Genomic DNA, 20,810 nt, shown 5'->3' on the forward strand with positions numbered 1-20,810 from the left:
TCCACAAAAAGCACTGGAGACACCAGTGTGCAGACCTACCAATCTGAGAAAGAGCACCTGTCAGGGCTTTCTTCTCAAATAATAACTGCTTAGAACCTGTCAATTCCACTCTGCCTGGCATCATATTAAGATGGATATGTAAGAGGCCAAGGAGATATATTTTACTTCTCAGCAAGATGCTGTCCTTGCATCACTTTCACTCAAGGTAATTGCCTACCTCCCAGTTTCTACTGGCTGTCTGTGTAGATGAATCACATCTCTTAAGGAGTAGAGGCAATGGGCTAGTGATGGTGGCAGAACATGGACTGGCTTGCCGGGGTAGAAAATGCACTCACTGTTTTTAGAAGCAGGCACACCTGGCAAACATTCATTCTACCTCCAACTTAAAAGACTAATGTGAACAATGGCCCTGGGAGGAGGCTTTAGAAAATACAAGGTCAGGAAGTGGGCAGAATGTAGAATTCAAACAAGGTGCAAATCTGTAGCAGGCAAGATGCTTTGGCCTCAGATCAAGTGATTTCCCCACCCCTTTAGCTTATAATCAGAGTAAAACAGGCACTCTAAAGGTGAAGGGGAAAATATTTCATGTGCCTAAATACAGGAACCCAGAACAGCAAAATCAAGGTAACAGGCATGACCAAGTTTTTAGACGTGGTGTAGTCTTTTATCTCAATACCTAAGTGCTGCTTCACTGTTTGTGAAGAAGTGCGACTGCTGAAGAAGATAGGATGCAAGAATGGCAAGTATACCCCAGAAGCCTCTACAGTGTGTTCTCATTTTGCCTAGCGAGAGGCGCCTTCTTGGAGCAGCTTTTACCCTGGACTACACCACTTCCAAAGGAACAAATTAAGAGGAATTTGTATTATGGCAGAGTCCTCTGGGGCAACATTTATTTTGTGCAATGCCACACAAATTGAACTAGGCTGGTATACAGCATTTGAACCATCAGTTGACCAGCACTACTCTTAAAACAAACATACTGAAGGACACCTACCGTCTTCTGTCTCCTGCCATACGATGCCCTCCAGATTGACACTGGTGCCAGGTTCACAGGGGCCCAAGCACTCTGGCTCTGTAGCAAGAGCCACATCACATGTGTTCACCCCTACAGAGCGAGTGCGTACCATTATCTGCTCACATGGTGATGAGATATCACTGTTGACAACAGGAACAAGAAGATGCAATGGTAGCACTGCAGGGGTGGACACTGGAGACTCCATCTGGAAAAAGAGAAAATACAAATGAATACAGATGGATAAGGGCAGCTGGGTCTTCCTTATGTCTGCAACACCCCCAAATTGAGATGGTCTGGCATTTAGGCCCTGTATTTGCCACTTGGATCTTAGCTTTAGGAGCAGATGTCACAAGCTCTTACTCAATATGTGCAGCACTGGAGGACAGAATCTAGGTGCTTTTTGCATCCCCAACTTGTGAATGGAAATTATAGCATTTTACAAATTAAGTTTTGACTCACCCAGCACCCTCCTCCTCGTATGCCTCCTTACACATGCAGCTCTTATTTAAAAGGGAAAAGGAGACCAAGGCCTGGCTCTCACCCAGGTAGTAAGCTTCTTTCTGGGTTATAGATGGGACCTCATATGGACAGAATGCATGTGTGTGTGTGTGTGTGTGTGTACGCGTACACACACACACACACACACACACACACACACTTAAAACTGGCACAATGGGCAGAGGGATGGACTAGACCTCTTTCTCCTTGATATTTAAGGATTACCCCTGCCCCACTCTGGAGTTATTTTTGTATGAAGGAGCATTAAATCACACAAGTCCTGCATCTGTAGTCTGATGTGGTACAAGCCAGACATAGGTTTACCGCCTTGGTGAGAACTAGTCAGCCTGGTTATTGGCCAGTGTGTATTCTATAGAAACAGATTCCAATATGGCAGATGCAAGTTATCCCCTGAAGCCTGCCACCAAGTGATCACGTTGCTACCACAAAGAGCAGGAAAATCACCACTAATACGCAGGTCATGTGTCACATATGAAGAAAAGGCAATTTCAGGGCCTTATCCAACCTACCCATCTCTTTTCAAAGCAGAACTATCTCCCTCTCCCAATTTAAGTAACCACCTTATAAAGGAAATCCCTCAGCCACCCCTGAAAGAGAATATGCAGCATGAAGATGCTGGCTGCTCAGACAGAATCAGTTTTTGAGTACAAGGTTTCCAATTTGGCTTTTGCTGCCTCAAATAATCAGTTAATTCAAAAATTGTTCCAAATGCCACTCTACATTCAAGTGATGGCCCTGGGTATCTTCTCGTAAGAGCAGACACATTCCAATCAGGGGGATAAAGGCTTCAAGCTGTCATTTTGGGAAATCTGCCTGCTTGCTGGCGATTATAGCCTGCTGTTCTTGGTCTCAGATGAACCAAAAGCAAAAATCTCCAAGCCCCTTTGCCAGAAGATACCCTGCACACTCTCTTTCCCATGGGCATTCATGTGCATAAAATCAGGAGTTATTTATGGAACATTACTGCCAACAGCCACACACACACACATTCAAACTAATTCTGGTTTTTGAACAGTTGTCAGATAATCCTCCTTAGCTGATGCCATCCCCCTCCCCCTCCCCAACTAGCTATGTCTTTTTATAAAGTAATTAAATGCAATGAAAGAGAGCAAGTGGATTCTTGTGCGCCCAGTGCTGCACATCAGAATTACATCTCTACAATGTTCCCAAAACAATCCTTGGGAGGGGAGAGTTGTACAGTATCATCGCAAATATACTGAGCTCCCTTCAACTCTCAGGAATAATTGTGTCCAAAAACTTAGTAAGAAAATGGCGGGGAAGGGCAAATTCTATGTTACCTAGTGCCCCTGAAAGAGGATGAGGCAAAAGCCCTCATGTTTATCCTTCAGTGAACACATTCTCATTAAATGTTCCCCATCACACGAGCAATAACTGAGGGAAACAGCTGCCTCCCCTTTGGCAAGGTTCGGTGCCCAAGAACGTGGGCAATGCTGAGCTCTGGGGATGGATTTTCACTTCCAGTCATGTTAACATAGCAGAACGAAACACCCAGAGTGCCTTTTGCCTGCTTGCCTGCATTTGGCTCCTTCTCCTTCTGTGTATATCCTTGCTCTGGACAGCTGAACAAAGCAAATCCAATCTCATCAACATTTAATACTGGATGCCAGTTTAATCTGCAGTGACTGAGCTGGATGTATCTGCCCAGGCAGGTAGCAAAGCTTATGGCCTAGTTCTCTCAGAGGCAGTAAGTCTGTATCTTGATTGTACCAGTTCCCTCAGCCCTCACTTCAAGACCAAATGCTCTCTTGCAGAAAAAAAAACATTCCTACACATTTCTAGCATGTTAGAACAAGGCTATAAATCTAACCTGTATTTATGGACGTACCATTTTCTCAGTACACATCCCACATAGCCAAGACAACCCTTCAAACCATCAGGTAACTATGGTTAGTTTTAACTGCTAAACCATGGTTTTCAAATCTACTTCAACCCATAGTTTGGAAGTTTGTGCCAACTATAGTTTGCCTGATTGATGTCAAACTATGGGTAAAGTAAAACCAGCAAACAGAGGAGGGAGAACATGGTTGAACACTCAGCTCGTGTTATCAATCTTCTAAACCAGAGCTGCTTATTCTCTGGCCCTTCAGATGTTGCTGAACTAAAGTTCTCCACTTCCCTGGCTATTGGCCACACTGGCTAGGACTGATAGGAACTGTAGCTCAAAAACATCTGTATGGCCACAGGTTAGCCATCCCTGCTGTACGTCATGCTTGGAAGGATGAGGATTTGAGCCTGGCTTATATCTCTTGCATTTTAAAATGTCTCCTGGCAAAAGAAGTACAGTCTTCTGTGCATGGTGGGGTATGTCACATTTTGCTGAGCAGGGCCCCAATGACTGCATTTGTGAAATCAGGCCAATTTGTTTAGTTTCAAGGTTAGGAACTGCCTTCTGATAAAGATTGACATGGAGACAAAAAAGAAATAGGCATGCAGAGACCAAGTAAAAAGGTAAAGGGACCCCTGACCATTAGGTCCAGTCGTGACCGACTCGGGGGTTTTGGCACTCATCTCGCTTTACTGGCCGAGGGAGCTGGCGTACAGCTTCCAGGTCATGTGGCCAGCATGACTAAGCCGCTTCTGGCAAACCAGAGCAGCACACGGAAATGGCATTTACCTTCCTGCCGGAGCGGTACCTATTTATCTATTTGCACTTTGAAGTGCTTTTGATCTGCTAGGTAGTGAGGAGCAGGGACCGAGCAATCGGAGCTCACCCCATTGTGGGGATTCGAACCGCCGACCTTTTGATCGGCATGTCCTAGGCTCTGTGGTTTAACCCACAGCGCCACCCGCGTCCCTAGAGACTAAGTAGCTACACTGTAATCACAATGCATTTGCAAAGATTGCAAAGATTCCCAAGGTGTCTAGGAGCAAGAAAAGGTCTCAGTGGTGGCTGCATACCCCTTTATCCTGACTAAGAGAGAATTTGCTTATTGGGACAATTCCCTAGAGCAGTCTCACAACAATCTAAAGCACATTTTGCCTTGATTCTGGCAACAGCTCTGACACCACCCTAGAAAGGAATGTCATCTAGAGCCCCAACATGGTAGGCTGACACTTCTCAGAATTTCTGCCAGCTGGACTGACACCCTCTGAAGAGCTCCCAGGTGGAGTCCTATCAATTAAAGTTGAGGATCAAGGTCACACTGCCACAGAAGACACTAGAAACCTCTACCTGTTGCTTGTGAGAACAGAGAATGGAACTAACCAGCTGCTCCAGAAAACCCTGCTCTCTAATCTTGAGCAGATGCTCCCTCCCCCCACATATTAAAGCAAAATACTTGGCAAGAAACCATGGTCACTTCATCTTGGAAGATGGAAACTGTTTCACCACAAAATACCCGGCAGACAGATCTGGGCACTTCTTGGTGCATTTAGAGTCAGGGTAGTTGCAGGCCTGCAAACCCTTCAGCTGCGTTCTACTTTGAAAGGTAATCAGCACTCAGCAGAAGAACACTAATTGCCACTCCAGCTTTGCTAATTATCATTTGGTCACATTTGTAATCTGCATTATGCCACAGAGCATAATAAGCAGCTTGCTGAGAACCATCTAATAAGTGAGGTGGCTTTATGGGATTTCATATTTCACTCTGCCATGGAACAAATGTAGTATCATTTATCAGCTGTTGGGGTGAAGAAAGGAGACAGAAGAAAGGGAGAGCATGTGTAGCTCAATCCTCCCTGCAGCTTTTGAAGACAGAGAAGGAAGGAAGGAAAATCTTAGAAAGAGCTTTTCAAAGAAGGCAATGAGAGAATATACCCTGCTGACCAGAATACATGTCAGAGGAAGTACTGGGAGAAAAGGGAAGAATTGAATCCTAGCTTCACATCTCTCAATGGCAAGCCTCTGCATCTCTTCTGAGCTGCAAACAAGACCAGTGTATTTGCTCAACATAAAATACCAGAGACAGGCTGATGGGGAAAGAAGAGAGCTGGGAATCATTAATCTCCCTATAGGTAGTAATTACATTGTGTTCTCCTCCTGTGCAAAAACTCCTGCTAGGCTCAGGAACTAAACAGATTGTCAGAGCCAGAAATGCAATGAAAACTACTGGCAAGTGCAAATGTTGGACTGCAGAGAAAAAGTCTCCAAAAAAATTACATCAGCCACTGCCAGATGAGCAAGCTGTGTTAGTGTGTTATAATGTCAAATGGCACATACCTGACTACACCAACTTCAAAGTCCCTTTAAAGCTTCATGCACTAGGTCATGAACATATAGTAAGGGATCTAGGACCCTCTCAATGAAAGTGAATCTTTTTGGACTTAACATAGCCACTATCTCTTCTTCCAAATCTTCAGGACCCATCCATCCAAAATTCTGCATTGATGATCCACACATACACACTCCTTTTACACTGCCCAGACTTGCATCATCCTTCTGAATAGGTGCACCCAGTGAATAACTCTCAAGTGCTAGGGCAAAATAAATACACCAATGAAGTGCAAGCACCAATAGTGTTGAACTTTTGATAAGACTGCTTGCCCAGTACATCTGCAGAAACACACAGGGTTGTGACTGATATTGGATTCAACCCACAGCCAAAAATAGAATATGACTTCACAAAAGGGCTTCTCTTAAACTAAGATGCCAGGTTAAGTGATGGCTTATGAAATGAAGAGGGAGAGAACCATGTACACCACCTTGACCTACTTGGAGAAAAGGTGGGATATAAACTCAATAAATAAAATTAATAAAAGTCCACACTTACATATTCTATGATGGTAAGGATGCCTTTGATCAAGTAGTCAGCTACCTTGTTTTAATTGTATCCCAGTCAGAGGGTCCCAAAATGCAGTTGTCAATGGTGACCAGAAGTTAAATTTTGGCAATCATAAAAGAAAATATACTGTCCAGGAGAGCAACTTTTATATTTTTTTTTTGAAAGAACCATTGCCAACAAAGGTGGGAATGGAGTGTCACTTCAAAAAATCTGTCATGCTCTGGTTTCCTCTGTTTTTTTGTTAGGACACAGAGTCAGTGTCATGGCCTAAAAAGAGTCATTACCCCTTCATATACAGTGGTACCTCGCAAGACGAATGCCTCGCAAGACGAAAAACGCGCAAGACGAAAGAGTTTTCCATTTTTTGAGTCGTTCCGCAAGACGAATTTCCCTATGGGCTTGCGAAACGTCTTACGAGTTCTTGCGAGTTCGTTTCCTTTTTCTTAAAGCCGCTAAGCCATTAATAGCCGCTAAGCCGTTAATAGCCGCTAAGCCGCTAATAGCCGTGCTTCGCAAGACGAAAAAACTGCAAGACGAAGAGACTCGTGGAACGGATTAATTTCGTCTTGCGAGGCACCACTGTATGCAAATTCCACCTGCTGCTCTTCCTCTGTAAAACCCATTGATTGGGCAATGGACACAAAACCACATCTGCCTCTGTGGAGCTAGAAGCAGAAAAGCCTACCCTGCAAGATTCTAGGTTGATTACTAAGACATGCCAAAGTTTGTAGACCGCTGATTATGGTACCACCTGACAGTCAAGGCAGGAATGACAGCTCTCATGTATACAGGCTATTTAAAAACCAAACACCCCCAGACCCCATGCTTTGTCCTCCCAAAATATATCTCCTAACTACACTCTCTCCTCACCACCAAGTAGATCATAAAGGACTGCAGGAGATACTCCATATCTCTGGAGTTACAAAAATGCAAAGGGAGTGAGGAGATTAATAATTATGTTTTCAAACTATCACTCATGTAACAACTGTATTTCCATGAGGTGCACTATAGCGTTCTTTCATTATAACTGCTTGGAATTAATTCTGTTATTTCTCAACCGTTACATCAAATTGAAGTGAGGAACCCTACAGCACTGATATAATTTGCCTACTGTAACGACACAGATGAAAACACAAAAAATTAAAGCACGCTCCAAACATTCATCCAAAAACCTATATATTATTTTGACATAACTGGAAAGAAATGAGGTCAATCTTTTACACTCATTAGGAGAGGTTCTCATCTATTAACACAATGCAGCCAGCAGAAAGACAACTTGGAGAGGAGATATTTATATAGTGGAAATGTCCACACTTAGACCACAATTGGCCTGGAGAAGCAGGTGTGTTTAAAAAGAATGCTACACCTCATGTATTTACATAAATTTAGTATACCAGCAATGTAACATACATTGAAATTTATTTCTCCCTAGTTCTCCTTATTTATATTTCTCCTTATTTATATACACACACACACACACACACACACACACACACAGAGTGGTATTTCGGGTTAAGTAAATTCATTCCGGAGGTCCGTTCTTAACCTGAAACTGTTCTTAACCTGAAGCACCACTTTAGCTAATCTCGCTGCCGCCACGCCGCCGGACCACAATTTCTGTTCTCATCCTGAAGGAAAGTTCTTAACCTGAGGTACTATTTCTGGGTTAGCGGAGTCTGTAACCTGAAGCGTCTGTAACCCGAGGTACCACTGTATATATATCAAACCAAGCAGTGCTTAATTTTTAAACACTCCCATCCTTCTACTTTCTGTAAGGACTTTACAGATCCTATATATTTAAAAATTCTGATCCCTAGGGTAGGCAGGAAAGATACTGAGCAACCCTAAAGCATCTTACTAGCAAGCAAAGGCAACCAGTCCTTCAGGATAAGAGACTGTGCCATACAGACTTCATCTCTCAACACTAGCTAGTAAGTAATGGGATGACTTTCAAAGGCTGATAACTTCATGCTTGCCACCAATTCACAGCAAGGCAGAAACATACTACCTGCAACAAAACTGAAGAGAAAAATGCATGACTAAGGTACCAGAAATTTGTGAGTGCCCACTGGGTCTTCATGGACCCCTGTACAGTATCCCTGCCTGACAAATGTATGTATTTTCCCATTAAACTAGAGTTGAATGTATCTCATTAAAAAAACACACACAAGAAACACCAACTATTACTTAAATCAGAAGTTTTCAACCTTTTGGGGTCCATGGCTCCCTTGACCAACTGCATTCTTTCCGTGGCCCCCCTGTCGGGCGCAGGAGCCCAGTTACGTCACCCCTTGCCTGCAGAGCTGGCAGCCTCTCACCCTTTTTCGAACACTCTCCCTTGTGGAGTGTTCCCTCAGCCTTCTCTCCTCTCCTTGGGAGTCCTCTGGGCAGCTGCAGTTGCCACCCTGGTTGCTGAGCTGTCCCCTCTGCCCCAAAGAGAGGTGTCTCCTCATACTGACCCAGAGGCACCATTTGCCTGGGGAGCTTGCAGCCAGGGCTGCTGCAACAAACAGCTGCACAAGCCTTTGGGAGGCAGAGACGCAAGAGGGCATCAGGGGAGGGAGGGAAGGAAAGCGGGACAGAGGCCAGTGTAGCCCGCAGCACCCCTGACCATCATTCAAGGCACCCCATTCAAGTCACCCCAGGTTGAAAACCACTGACTTAAATGGAATCTATCTGATCCCAATATGAAAGATCAATAGAGTGCTTACAACTGTAAGAGGCATAAGGATTTCATCTCTACTAATGCCAAAGAGGTGTTCTATATTAGGTCACTGTGTTGTGAAACAGCTTCTTGGTGTACATACATAAGGAACAAAAAAGTTATGGACTACATGGTATTTTCCATGGGGGGGGGGATCAACATGTAAAAGCAGCACACATAAAACAACATTTGAGAAAGCAGAGGAATCTCACCTTGAAGTAAGCTATAGCAATGCCTCATAAATCCTCAATGCTTTTTAGCTATAGCCTTTCTGAAGCTGGCTAAGTACCAGATCCTTAGCAATCAAGAATGCTCACCAGCCCCAAACAAAAGCAAAAGCCATCTGGATATATATTTCTATGTAAATTTATTTCATTCTTGATTATTCAGCAGTGGTTCGGCTACTGCCGAAACCATGCAATCAAACTCCTAGTCACACATCCTTACCAGCCTGCTGACAACAAGCTCTCTTTCAGTTCCACCACAGATACTGAAGTTACTAAACATGCACTGCTGGTATCAATAATACCCTGACACACAAAGGCATCACACTCCAGCCCACCTGCCTAGATCTTTATTGCCTATGGATGCAACATTGTAAGTAGCCAAACAGGAAAAGGTTCCCCCCTAGAGAAGGGATACTCCAACAGCACTATTCTCTTAGTGACAATGCAGCACTCAAGACACATGTGGTTGGAACCACATCTCACTAAACAACTGTAGTTTAGCTTAACTTCACACATTTCAATCACCGTAGCTCAAGAATAGAATAAACTTGTTCCATAATGCTTATGTGTAGCATCATAAACGTGGTTGTAATTAGTATATATTTTGTATCCTGCTTTCAAAGAAATAGGAATCTAGAGGTAGGTCAGATCATGGACTATGAGCTACAGCTCCCATCTTCCCCGACTACTGACCACATTGCCTTGGGCTGATGAGAGTAATAGTTCAACAGCATCTGAAGGACCACAGGTCCCCCATCCATGACCTAGTGAAACAATTATTTCTGCCTATATCTCCCCTTAGTGAAACAATACCCATAAAGCAGCCACTCTACATTTTTGTCATTATCATACTTGCTCTAAAGCTGATTCTGCTTGTCATTTACAGAACAGTTGATGTTTAGGACACAATCAGCAAGAGATATATGGCCTGACTGAGAAAAGCAAAAAGTGCAAATTACATTGAAATGGGCAGAAGAGAATGAATACCCCAAAGAAGGTGGGCAGGTGGTCAACACAAAAAACCAAGGTCTTTCTCATTTCAGTTGCCTCCCCAAGCCTGCAAATAAATACCAGTCACTAATAAGCAATGCACTTTACTGAAGATGAACCAAACAGGTAGCAAAAGAGGTCCCCACAGCAGGAACTCACCTCCAAATTCTGTCGTCTAGTGTTAAGATGGCAGAGCTTGTGTTAGCATCCAGAAGTGACATGAGGTATTGTACAAACCAGCAGCAGGCAAGGTAGGCACCAATCCAACCAAATTCCTTATTCTTGCCTTGTGTGCAGTGTTCAAAATTAGCCAGGCACCAGGTGCATTTTGCACCTGGCTTTTGATTATTTGAGACCAAGTGAAGGTGCCTGAGCACCAGGATGGGGCCTGACATTTCCACCATCTGGAGGTGCATGCCTGGGGATCATTGGATCTGGACCGTTTTCACACATTTATGCTCAATCTTGTAGAATTCTATCAGTTATATATTATCTGCACAATCAGAATGAATTTCTGGAACCAAAATGCTTTTTCTGTGCAGCCTTGGCAGGAACAGTCACCATTAAGAAAAAGAGGTTGGAATAGGCCAATAAATATGTGGATTGTCCCTGGATCAAGTGGCTTTTCTTCTTTAAGTTCTCAAAGCTCTTAACCTAGCTCAAGGTTGTCATCTGAACTAGCCAGATGTTTAACTGAAAATGTTTAACACAATCCATTATTTGAAAAATAAGACTTTAGAGTGCCTTACCAAAAAATGTCAACTAGACATTCCGTTTTGGAGACTGTAAACTTGGTCTAAGAAGCCATTTGGTGCCTAGCTTATATCTAACACTGCTTGTGTGCCTCAAAACCGAGCAAGGATGTAAGGCAGCCTTGTCCTCTTACTATTGACTGAACTCCCAGATTCCCCACTCCTTCCTTGAGTGTTCTTCTGAGCAGACCAAAATAAATACTCTTACAATCAAGAGTTGCAGAAGTGGACTCGGTCAGTTCACTGGCAAGATAAAATTACTTCAAGCCTGTGAGATGGGGCAGGCTGCACAATTCTAGTAAGCATACTGGCTTCAGCAGTCACAATAACTCCTTACAAGAAAGGCCAGATTTGTCAGGATTGACCCTTGTATGGGCCAGTAAACACCATGGAACAGGAGACAAATCCAAAAACCTCTAAGCTGGCCGCATCTCAAAAAGTTACTCAAACTTTGAGCTGTACTGAATCAAATATATTTCACATGCAAACAGCACAAAGCACCTACAGTGCCCCTCATGAAAGACTAGAGCCACCTTTTGGGTTGAAATGTATCCATCACAGCAGAGCAGAAGCCAGAATTTTCTGGCTTCCACTTCAGAGCTAATGATAAATGATGCTCTTTGCTGGTGCCAAGTACCAGAGCTAAAACACTTTTCATGCTGTAGCAAATAAATTTGCTTCAATTCCCAGAATGTTAGTCTTTCTCTTACTATCTAGGAATCTGATTCCTTTGAAATTAGAAGGAAAGGAAAGGACAGTGAAGGAGAGAAATGATCATCTCAGAGAATGTGGCCACAACCCCACTTTAATTTTAGACAAAGGTATTGCTGAATGAAGCAGTCCCTTGCAACCTAGAATCCCTCTGACTGCTTAGAGCTCTAATATATCTCCCATTTCTGGGGTCAAAAGCTCTGCTGCTGAAAATCAGGAATCGTATTTGCAGACAAATCTGGAAAACTATGCTTTCCATCTTGCCATCTGCTCCTTTTCCACTACTGGTGACAACTCCTCACACCCACTGCATGGCACTTCTGCATAGAACTCCAGGTCGGCCATTTCTTCTACATGAACATGGATCTAGCATCCCTTCACCAAGAAATTTTCATAGGTGGGCTAGCATGCCTTTAATGACTTAAGTTCTATCTTGGAGTAAAGGAGGAGGTTCCATCAAGGAAGAGATACATATAATTTAATAACACAAAATGGCTGTCTAAAATTGCCCTGGGAAAGCAGGCATGTCGCCTCTCAGTTCTCTGTGCCCTTGATGAATCAGAGACTCTTTTAGCAAAGTCAACTAAATATATGCAGTCCTAGCATTATTCTTGTTGCCTAGAGAAAGGCAAAGCCAAAGATTGGGTACCTGCAAAATGATTGGGGCTGGTTTGATGACAAGGACAAGATGTGCACAGTATGTTGGTCTCCAAAAGTTTAGCATGGAAATGGTTACATTAAAAAGAATTGCTCTAGCTTGCAACTCAAACATGACATAACCGCTAATTTTGAATATACAGTATTTCCTTTTGTTGCCCTGGAATTACCACATTTTCTCCACTTCTGACTGGCTGATCCATCTTCAGGAGCTATTAAGCTATGGAAGAACATGATTTGGAGGAACCAGCTGCAAAATTTCTGGATGACAGGTCATTTCAGGCCAGGATCCAGTTAGCCTACATGACCTGAAAGTTATCACTTTGCAAGCTTTCAGCAAGGCCGAGACAACTTTAGCCATCTGTGAGTGTGTCCAGGGTGTGGTGTCTAGATTCCTTTTAAGCTGGGCTAACAGCCAAGGAATTTCTTGGCTACTGGACGTAACTAAACCCTATATAGTTTCTGGTAGCTACGTATTCATGCATCAATTTACCCTTGTGATAGATGTATGAGTTATACATATATAAAATGTTTGTTTTAACTCCTCCTTCATGAGAAGATTCAAAGAAACATTTAAAATATACACAACTCACACACACTCCAGATAGGTTAACCTGTTTCCTGCTTGATTATTACAAGAAGCTATCTCCAGGTAAAAATTGATGGTAAGCATAGACAACTAAAGATAATTTCTAAATTAAGTTTTGTACCTGGAGCACACATTCTATAAAGAATTTTGGTTCAGACATTTCTTCTGATGAACCTATCCTGAAATGAGGATGTGGGGTCAGAAAGCACCATCAAATAAACCTGAACTTGCATAATCTACTTCCCTGGTATACAATTTCTCTAGGGGGTGGCAGAACACTTTCCGTCCAAATGCAGGTTTCTTGGTGGGAGCACAAATGAATTAAAGGGAAAGGAAAAACTTAATTTACATTTCAAAAGCTGTGTAACCATTTCAAGTTGAGGGGAGATAAAAGTAGTGTTGAAATTCCCCAGGCACATTTTGTGACTGACACAGGTCCAACTGTAACCACATGGAGATCTCTGGATACAGGTTGGCAACTGAGATCTAGCTTTCTTCAGCAGGTAAGCAGAAGAACATTTATACTTCACCTTTTTCTGCATGGTTCACCACCCCTCTTCTAAACTAATCCCTACAGCGACCCTGCAAGGTAGGTTAAGAGGCTATGATTGGCCCAAGGTCACCCAGTGAACTTCATTACTAAGTAGGGATTTAAACCCTAATCTCCCAGGTCCTAGTCTGGCACTCTAACCACTACACCACACTGGCTTCCTAAAGCACTTTTGTTATGGGGCAGCTACATAAATTAAGCAGGTAAATAAATATGAGGAAAGCAAAATGTTACTTAGAGAAGGATCTGAAATATTTTCCTTTAAGCTTGAATTTGTTTTATTCTGGATTGTTTTATTTGATGATTTAATGTGTTATAGACTGCTCTGATTTTTCCCCCTTTAAAATATAAAGTGGTACAGAAATGACTCAGCAACAACAACAACTTCCACTGGCGGGGGCGGGGGGGGGGGGAGATTGAATGTAGGAAACTATGAGCACATGAAACCAAACATTGGTGGTGTTCCTTTTTGGCTATAGACAAACATAATACAGTGGTACCTCGGGTTACATACGCTTCAGGTTACATACGCTTCAGGTTACAGACTCCACTAACCCAGAAATATTACCTTGGGTTAAGAAACTTTGCTTCAGGATGAGAACAGAAATCGTGCTCTGGCGGTGCAGCGGCAGCAGGAGGCCCCATTAGCTAAAGTGGTGCTTCAGGTTAAGAACAGTTTCAGGTTAAGTACGGACCTCCGAAACGAATTAAGTACTTAACCCGAGGTACCACTGTAGTTTAAAATCTTAATGTATAGAACTGGGAAAACCAGGTTCCACCTAGAAACAGCTTTTATCCAGTGTTAGATACTCAGGTATACAAGGTAATCATCAAATAGCACCTTAAACCTATGTTGCTGGTTGCCACAATGGAATATCTAGGTGCCATTTCTTCCTTTTATTACAGTAAAGGATATTTGTTTTGGGATTGAAAGGACTTTGTTTAACCTTAACCCCTTTGTTTTGTGCTTTAGGAGATCTTGATGTCCACAGAAGACAGGTGGATGGCACAGTGTCAGTATTTGTGATAAACCCCTTGCCTGCTCTTTAAGATTAAAAAAGGGCATTCCCCCCTCCCTGCAATGCTGCAGCTGAAATGCTTCCTTATACTTTGTACAGATCCTTCTATGCAGAGTAAAAGGCAGTTTTCAACCACATCCAGCCCAGCAGCGCAGTAAGAAGGGCTGAAAATATTCCGTGTATGGGTAGGCATGTATGCAAAGCGTTGTGTGAGACTGCATGTTTGGTTAAGGGAATATGAAAAAAGGGTTATAAATGGGTTAAAATCTAATGGTAAGGATTTGCTGAACCAATAAATTGAAGTGGAATACAAAAAAGGGAGGTATGAGGAGGTCCGGGAAATAAGTTAAAAGAAAATAAGTAAAAGGTTTTTTAACTGTTTTTATTTTGTATTTTTCTTTTTTCTTTTTCATTTTTACTGTTATATTTCAAAAAAAATTAATAAATATTTTATAAAAAAAAGAGACTGCATGTTTGGTTAATGTGTGAACTGCTATGTGTTATGTTTGTGTGTGCTGTACATATGGTGACTGTGTGGTTATGTGCAGGCGCTGATCCTTGCAGTGGTAGCTGAATGTCATTGCGGTCCTTAGGCCAAAGAAGACTAGCCACCCTGCTTCAAAACATGCTGATTTAGAACAAAACGATGTCTTTATGTTATTTAGGAAGATATACATTAAGTATATGTAACAGCTTAAATGATTAAGCAATACTTTCACTTGTGCAGAAAAAAAAAATTTTTATTTGTGCTGAGCTGCATTAGGATGGAAGCTGGCAACTAATTACAAGCACATATACTATATGATTTAATAAAATGCATAAGTATTAAGATAAAGATAAGTACACATGCATGAACCAGACCATTTACCTGGACACCAACCCTGCCAAACTGTCCAGAAGCAAAAATTAGTAGACTGACTAGAAGGGTGTTTTTTCTTTGAGGTGAGAAGTGTGTGTCGTTAGGGTGGCCGACATACTCAAAAATTCATGACTTGAGGAAATGTACTATTCTGAGTAAGTTGCAGAGCTCATGCAAGTTAAGAGGAGATAAACAGAAGTGTGAAATCCCCAGGGCGGTCAGTGAATACTGGATGACATCTATTAAAGCTAGATTCCATCTGCTATGATGGCTTGCCAGTCCCTAGCCTGCAATATCTAGTCAATTAAAATAAATATATTATCTGTGTGTCTTCAGTAATGCAGTTGATGTAATAACTGACCTCAAGCGGAAGGTATTCCCTCCACCCTGCAATTGTTTTATTTTATATAGAAAAGCAGTCCTTTAACTCCATGGTCACAAAAGACCAAATTAAGTTTGACAAACCCATTATAATCTGATATAAGATGTTCTGAAAGTCCAATTAAAAATAATCTCTTCTTATCTACCTTAGAGAGCTCTGACACAATAAAGTTCTTGAGATACTTTATTTGTGTATGTAGCAATTATAAAGGTATTTTCCACACGGGGCCTCATGCAAGTAGAGACCTGGAGAGGACATAGTAACACAGTATATTGCGGCAATTGTTTGCAAACATGTTGTACACAGGTATGGCAAGAGATTAGAGGATACTTGGCTTCTGAAGGAAGATATGTGTGTATTTTAGATATGATAAGTGGGGAAGACAAGATGTTTTAGAGCTGTTTATCCCTCAGGCAAGAAGAGTCATCTTCTTCCAGTCTATTAAATATTAAAGCCTCTAACTTGTTATTGTGTGCATGCCGCAGCGCTCACAGGTTGTATACCACTGAGGAGAATGCTTGTTTGCTTGCTCTCATTTCTCCTCAAAGAACTACTTTTTTATTTAAAGTTACAAAGAGAGAGCCAGTTTGCTTCTCATCACAAATATGGTTCTGAGCAGCTAACTGGACAAACATGGCGGAAAACCAGGAAACATATATCCTCAAATTTGTGTATAAGAACAGTTATACTAGGATAAGACTAAAGGTTCATGTAGCCCAGAATCCTGTTTCCTACAGCAGATACACAGAAGCATTAGCAGGGCCTACCTTGATGGCAATAGCCCACTTCAGATACTGTTCCCCACCAGACAGGTACAGTGGTACCTCGGGTTACATACACTTCAGGTTACATACGCTTCAGGTTACAGACTCCGCTAACCCAGAAATAGTGCTTCAGGTTAAGAACATTGCTTCAGGTTGAGAACAGAAATCGTGCTCTGTTGGCGCGGTGGCAGCGGGAGGCCCCATTAGCTAAAGTGGTGCTTCAGGTTAAGAACAGTTTCAGGTTAAGTACAGACCTCCGGGACGGATTAAGTACTTAACCCGAGGTACCACTGTATTCAGCAGCACTCACCAACACAGACAAGAAAACAATGTTTTTCTTCCTGGTGAGCAAATATGCTCAGAGGCCATATGACTGTGTAGTGTGAAAGCTTACAGCCTGAATTCATGCACAGTTAAGTGCACCTAGTTATTCATACAATGGCAAAAGCAGCGGTGAGAGAAAGACAATCTATTGTGTGCAGGAGCACTTTTACTACATTCCCAATGACTAGTAGGGCTGGGCGATATCAGCTTTTCAACACTGCGGCATATCACCAAACATCACAGTCTGGCAATATACCACGGTGTTGAAAAAACAAGCTGCGTTGGCTTCAGCCTGAGAGGCGCTGGGTGAAATTGCTGCAGCCCAGGCTGAGGGAGCTGAGGCAGTTTCACCCCAGCGCCTAGTGGGCTGGGACAATGCAGCTTGTTTGTACGGCTCAGCTGGGGGGCGGGAGGGCTCCCGATCCCAAGCTGAGCCATCCCAGGTGTTCCTACCACTTGTGGACGAGCAGGGAGAGCACAGTGGATCCTTTACGCTGCTCTGTCGGGGATGGGGAGGGCTCCCATCCCTGGTGCTCCCCCAGCTTGCACATTAGTCAGTGCTGGGCTGGGGGATCCTTTAACTGCTCGGCTGAGGGGAGCAGCAACCGCACACTCCTCAGCCAAGCAGTTTAAAGATGCAGAGGGAAGAACAAGCTGTATTGGTGCCTCGCCAATGCAGCTTTTTCTCTCCCTCTGCACAGTATGAGGGCAGAGTGGGATGGCAATTTCACTCAGCAATATATTGCTGGTGAAACTGCCACCACTCCTGAGTCCCTCTGTTAGCAACGGTTGCGGGAGGAAGTCGCTAGCAGAGGGACTCAGGTGCTGTGACAGTTTCACCAATGATATACTGCCGGGTGAAGCCAGTATCGCAGTCGGCTCCTCATACCGGTCCTGGGCAATATATTGGTATGTCACCCAGGCCTAGTGACTAGCAGAAATAATTTTTGGCAGCCAAGTTCTGACAACTTTACTGATCTCTGCATATAGTTATTACCGCTAGTAATCTATTTTTCTGCCAATAATTTGTATAAACCTCCTTTAAGGCAAGTAAACCAATGCCCATAATATCTTGTCGAAAATTCTATTAAAGAATTATGCATTCTGGTGTACACATCATGCACAGGAAAATATATATATATAAAGATGACCTCTGGTGCAGGGGGGAAATGGAGTAGTATTCAGGAAGCCCCACCAGTATTTGAATGGTATGTTCAAAGGTACACAAAACCCTGTTCAGTTGCCTCACATCTACCCTTCTATCAAGAAAACCTGTCTTGCAATATGCTGGGACTTGCTGTTTTCTCGTTTTTCCTCCTGCCAATTAAAGTTGATCATTATCCATCATCATCTAGGAATCCTTCCTTAAGTCTCTGTATCATATCCCAATGAATTGCTACAATTGGATCCTGCCTTTCACAGTATTTTTGCTGCTCAATAGCCATAAACAGATTAAATGAAGACATTTAATCAGGATTTCCCAGTGAGGTCCACTGCTCACTAGAGATTTCAACCTGGATCTCCCACATCTAAGGTAAATACTCCAGCGCTCAACCACCCTAGCTCCTCTAGCTCCTGACCCTTTTATTTAAAGATTCCAGTTTCTCCATATGCATGTGATTTTTGGTTGAAGGGCAGTATATTAATTAATTAATTAATTAATTAATGCAACTATCATACAGCTCTCACCTGGACAGCCTTCCACTCTTCTCACCAAGCTAATTCCCCCTCCTTCTCCGAATTCTTCTTTGCAAAAGCCCCCCAAGTTTGTGCCCTGAGCATTTTCAGGAACAAGACAGATTCCTTCTGTGCTTCCTCACACCAGTTGTCCCATGGTGGACAATATTCCCTCAAGATGCTCTGCTTTCTCCTTTCAGAGACTAACTTCCCTGGGTAAGCAGCATGTTACTTCTGCATTCTGTACAGCACCAAGGAACAATCTGTGCAAAATAATATGTAAAATAGCAGTACCTCCCCAGACACCACTGAATTTTCCTTTATCATGCTGACTTGCATTTTTACCACTGCTGCTACTTTACTTAATTAGAGCAAGACAAAATGCCTGTGGGAAACCCATAGACAGGGCCCAAGCACAAGAACTGTCTTCCCTCCTGAGGTTTCCAGCAAATGGTATTCAGAAGCAATACTGCCTTCAACTGTGGAGGCAAAGCACAGGCATTATGGCTAGTAGTCATCAATAGCCTTCCCCTCTATGAATTTGTCTAACCCTCTTTTAAAGCCATCTAAAGTGGTGGCCATTACTGCCTCTTGGGGGAGCAAGTTCATAATTTAACTACGTACTGCAAGAAGAATCATAGAATCATAGAGTTGGAAGAGACCACAAGGGCCATCGAGTCCAACCCCCTCCTTTTATCTGTCCTAAACCTTCCAACATTGGAAGTCCACGAGTTTTAGTGTTACAAGAGGGGGGGGGGACTTTTTTTTTCTATCCACTTTCTTCATGTCATGAATAATTTTATAAACTTTTATCATGTTACCTCTTAACTCAACTTTTGTCTCAACTAAAATGTGCCAAATGTTGCAAACTTTCCTTATAGGAGAGTCTCTTCATTTCCTTGACCATTTTAGTTCTTCTTTTCTAAATCTTTTCCACCTCTACAATGCCCCTTTTGAGGTGAAGTGACTGGAACTGTGCACAGTATCCCAAGTGCGGCTGAACCATAGATTTGCATAACAGCATTACGATAGCAGCAGTTTTATTCTCAGTTCCTTTCCTAATGATCCCTATCATGGAATTTGCCTTTTTCACAGTTGGAACAGTATCTTCATTGAGCTATCTACTGTGACCCCAAGGTCTTGTTCAGTTCAGACCCCATGAGCATATGCGTGAAATTAAATCTTTTGTCCCTACGTTACACTTGGCTACCATTAAGCTGTATTTGCCATTTTACTGCACACTCACTCAGTTTGGAGAGGTTCATTTGAAGTTGTTTACAATCTCTTTTTGTTTTAATTTAAGAAACCATACCATAATGACCAGCAATAAACATACAAAGAGCAATTAGCTGTTTTTTAAAGCAATTTACCAAATATGGGGCTTCAAGTCTTATTACTGAAGCAAAGGCCACCATGCCAATCTTCAGTCTAATCTCCAAGGGCCAGGAGAACAGCAGCATATTTAGGATAAAGGTAAAGGTACCTCTGACCCTTAGGTGCAGTCGCAGACAACTCTGGGGTTGTGCACTCATCTCGCTCTACAGGCCGAGGGGGCCGGCGTTTGTCCGCAGACAGCTTCTGGGGCATGACTAAGCCACTTCTGGAGAACTAGAGCAGCGCACAGAAACGCCATTTACCTTCCCACCGCAGTGGTACCTATTTATCTACTTGCACTTTGACGTGCTTTCGAACTGCTAGGTACGCAGAGCTGGGACCTAACAACGGGAGCTCACCCCGTCTCAGGGAATCGAACTGCCAACCTTCTGATTCGCAAGCCCTAGGCTCTGTGGTTAAGACCACAGCACCACCCGCGTCCCGTATATTTAGGGAATCCTGGTCTATTTTTTCACTGAACGGGAACAGAGCATGAATAAAGATACGGTAATGAACATCAATTTTGATGACCAAAAAAAGGCACAAATTTTATGATGGTTGTGATACTACTAGCTATGATAGCTGAGAATCAGTTTTTTGTGTTCAGAGACAGGATACTTCTAATTACCAGATGTTGGTGACAAACAGGATATGGTTCTCATATACACACAGAGAAAAGGAGTTCTATCAAGCATTTAACCCACTATTGTTAATACTGACTAGGAGTTTATACTCTCTGAAACTTATCTAGGGTTTCAGAAAGGAGTCTTGCCATCCTACCTGAATATACTAAACATTGAACATAGGACCTTTTGCATGAGAAGTATGTGTTCTTCCACTGAGCTAAATCCCTTTCCCAAAGCTTGTCCACTATAACATGCTTGAGGGTTTCCTATGGGGATCTCACTGATCAGTGGCTGGATCTAGACATATCAAAGAAACGATTCAGTTAAAC

General features: G+C 42.7%; 1 protein-coding gene across 5 annotated transcripts in view; it reads right to left on the bottom strand.

Annotated features, from left to right (window-relative positions):
• Positions 1-20,810, bottom strand: part of ZNF609 (zinc finger protein 609) — a 110,553-nt gene that overhangs the window by 16,408 nt on the left and 73,335 nt on the right. For all 5 annotated transcript variants that reach the window (XM_083475572.1, XM_083475569.1, XM_083475573.1 and 2 more), the window contains exon 3: positions 995-1,220. In XM_083475572.1, coding sequence (XP_083331698.1) covers positions 995-1,220 — 226 coding nt within the window. The remainder of the gene's footprint in view (positions 1-994; positions 1,221-20,810) is intronic.

This window comes from Podarcis liolepis (assembly GCF_965112155.1).
Source record: "Podarcis liolepis genome assembly, chromosome: 14".
Classification (NCBI taxonomy): domain Eukaryota; kingdom Metazoa; phylum Chordata; class Lepidosauria; order Squamata; family Lacertidae; genus Podarcis; species Podarcis liolepis.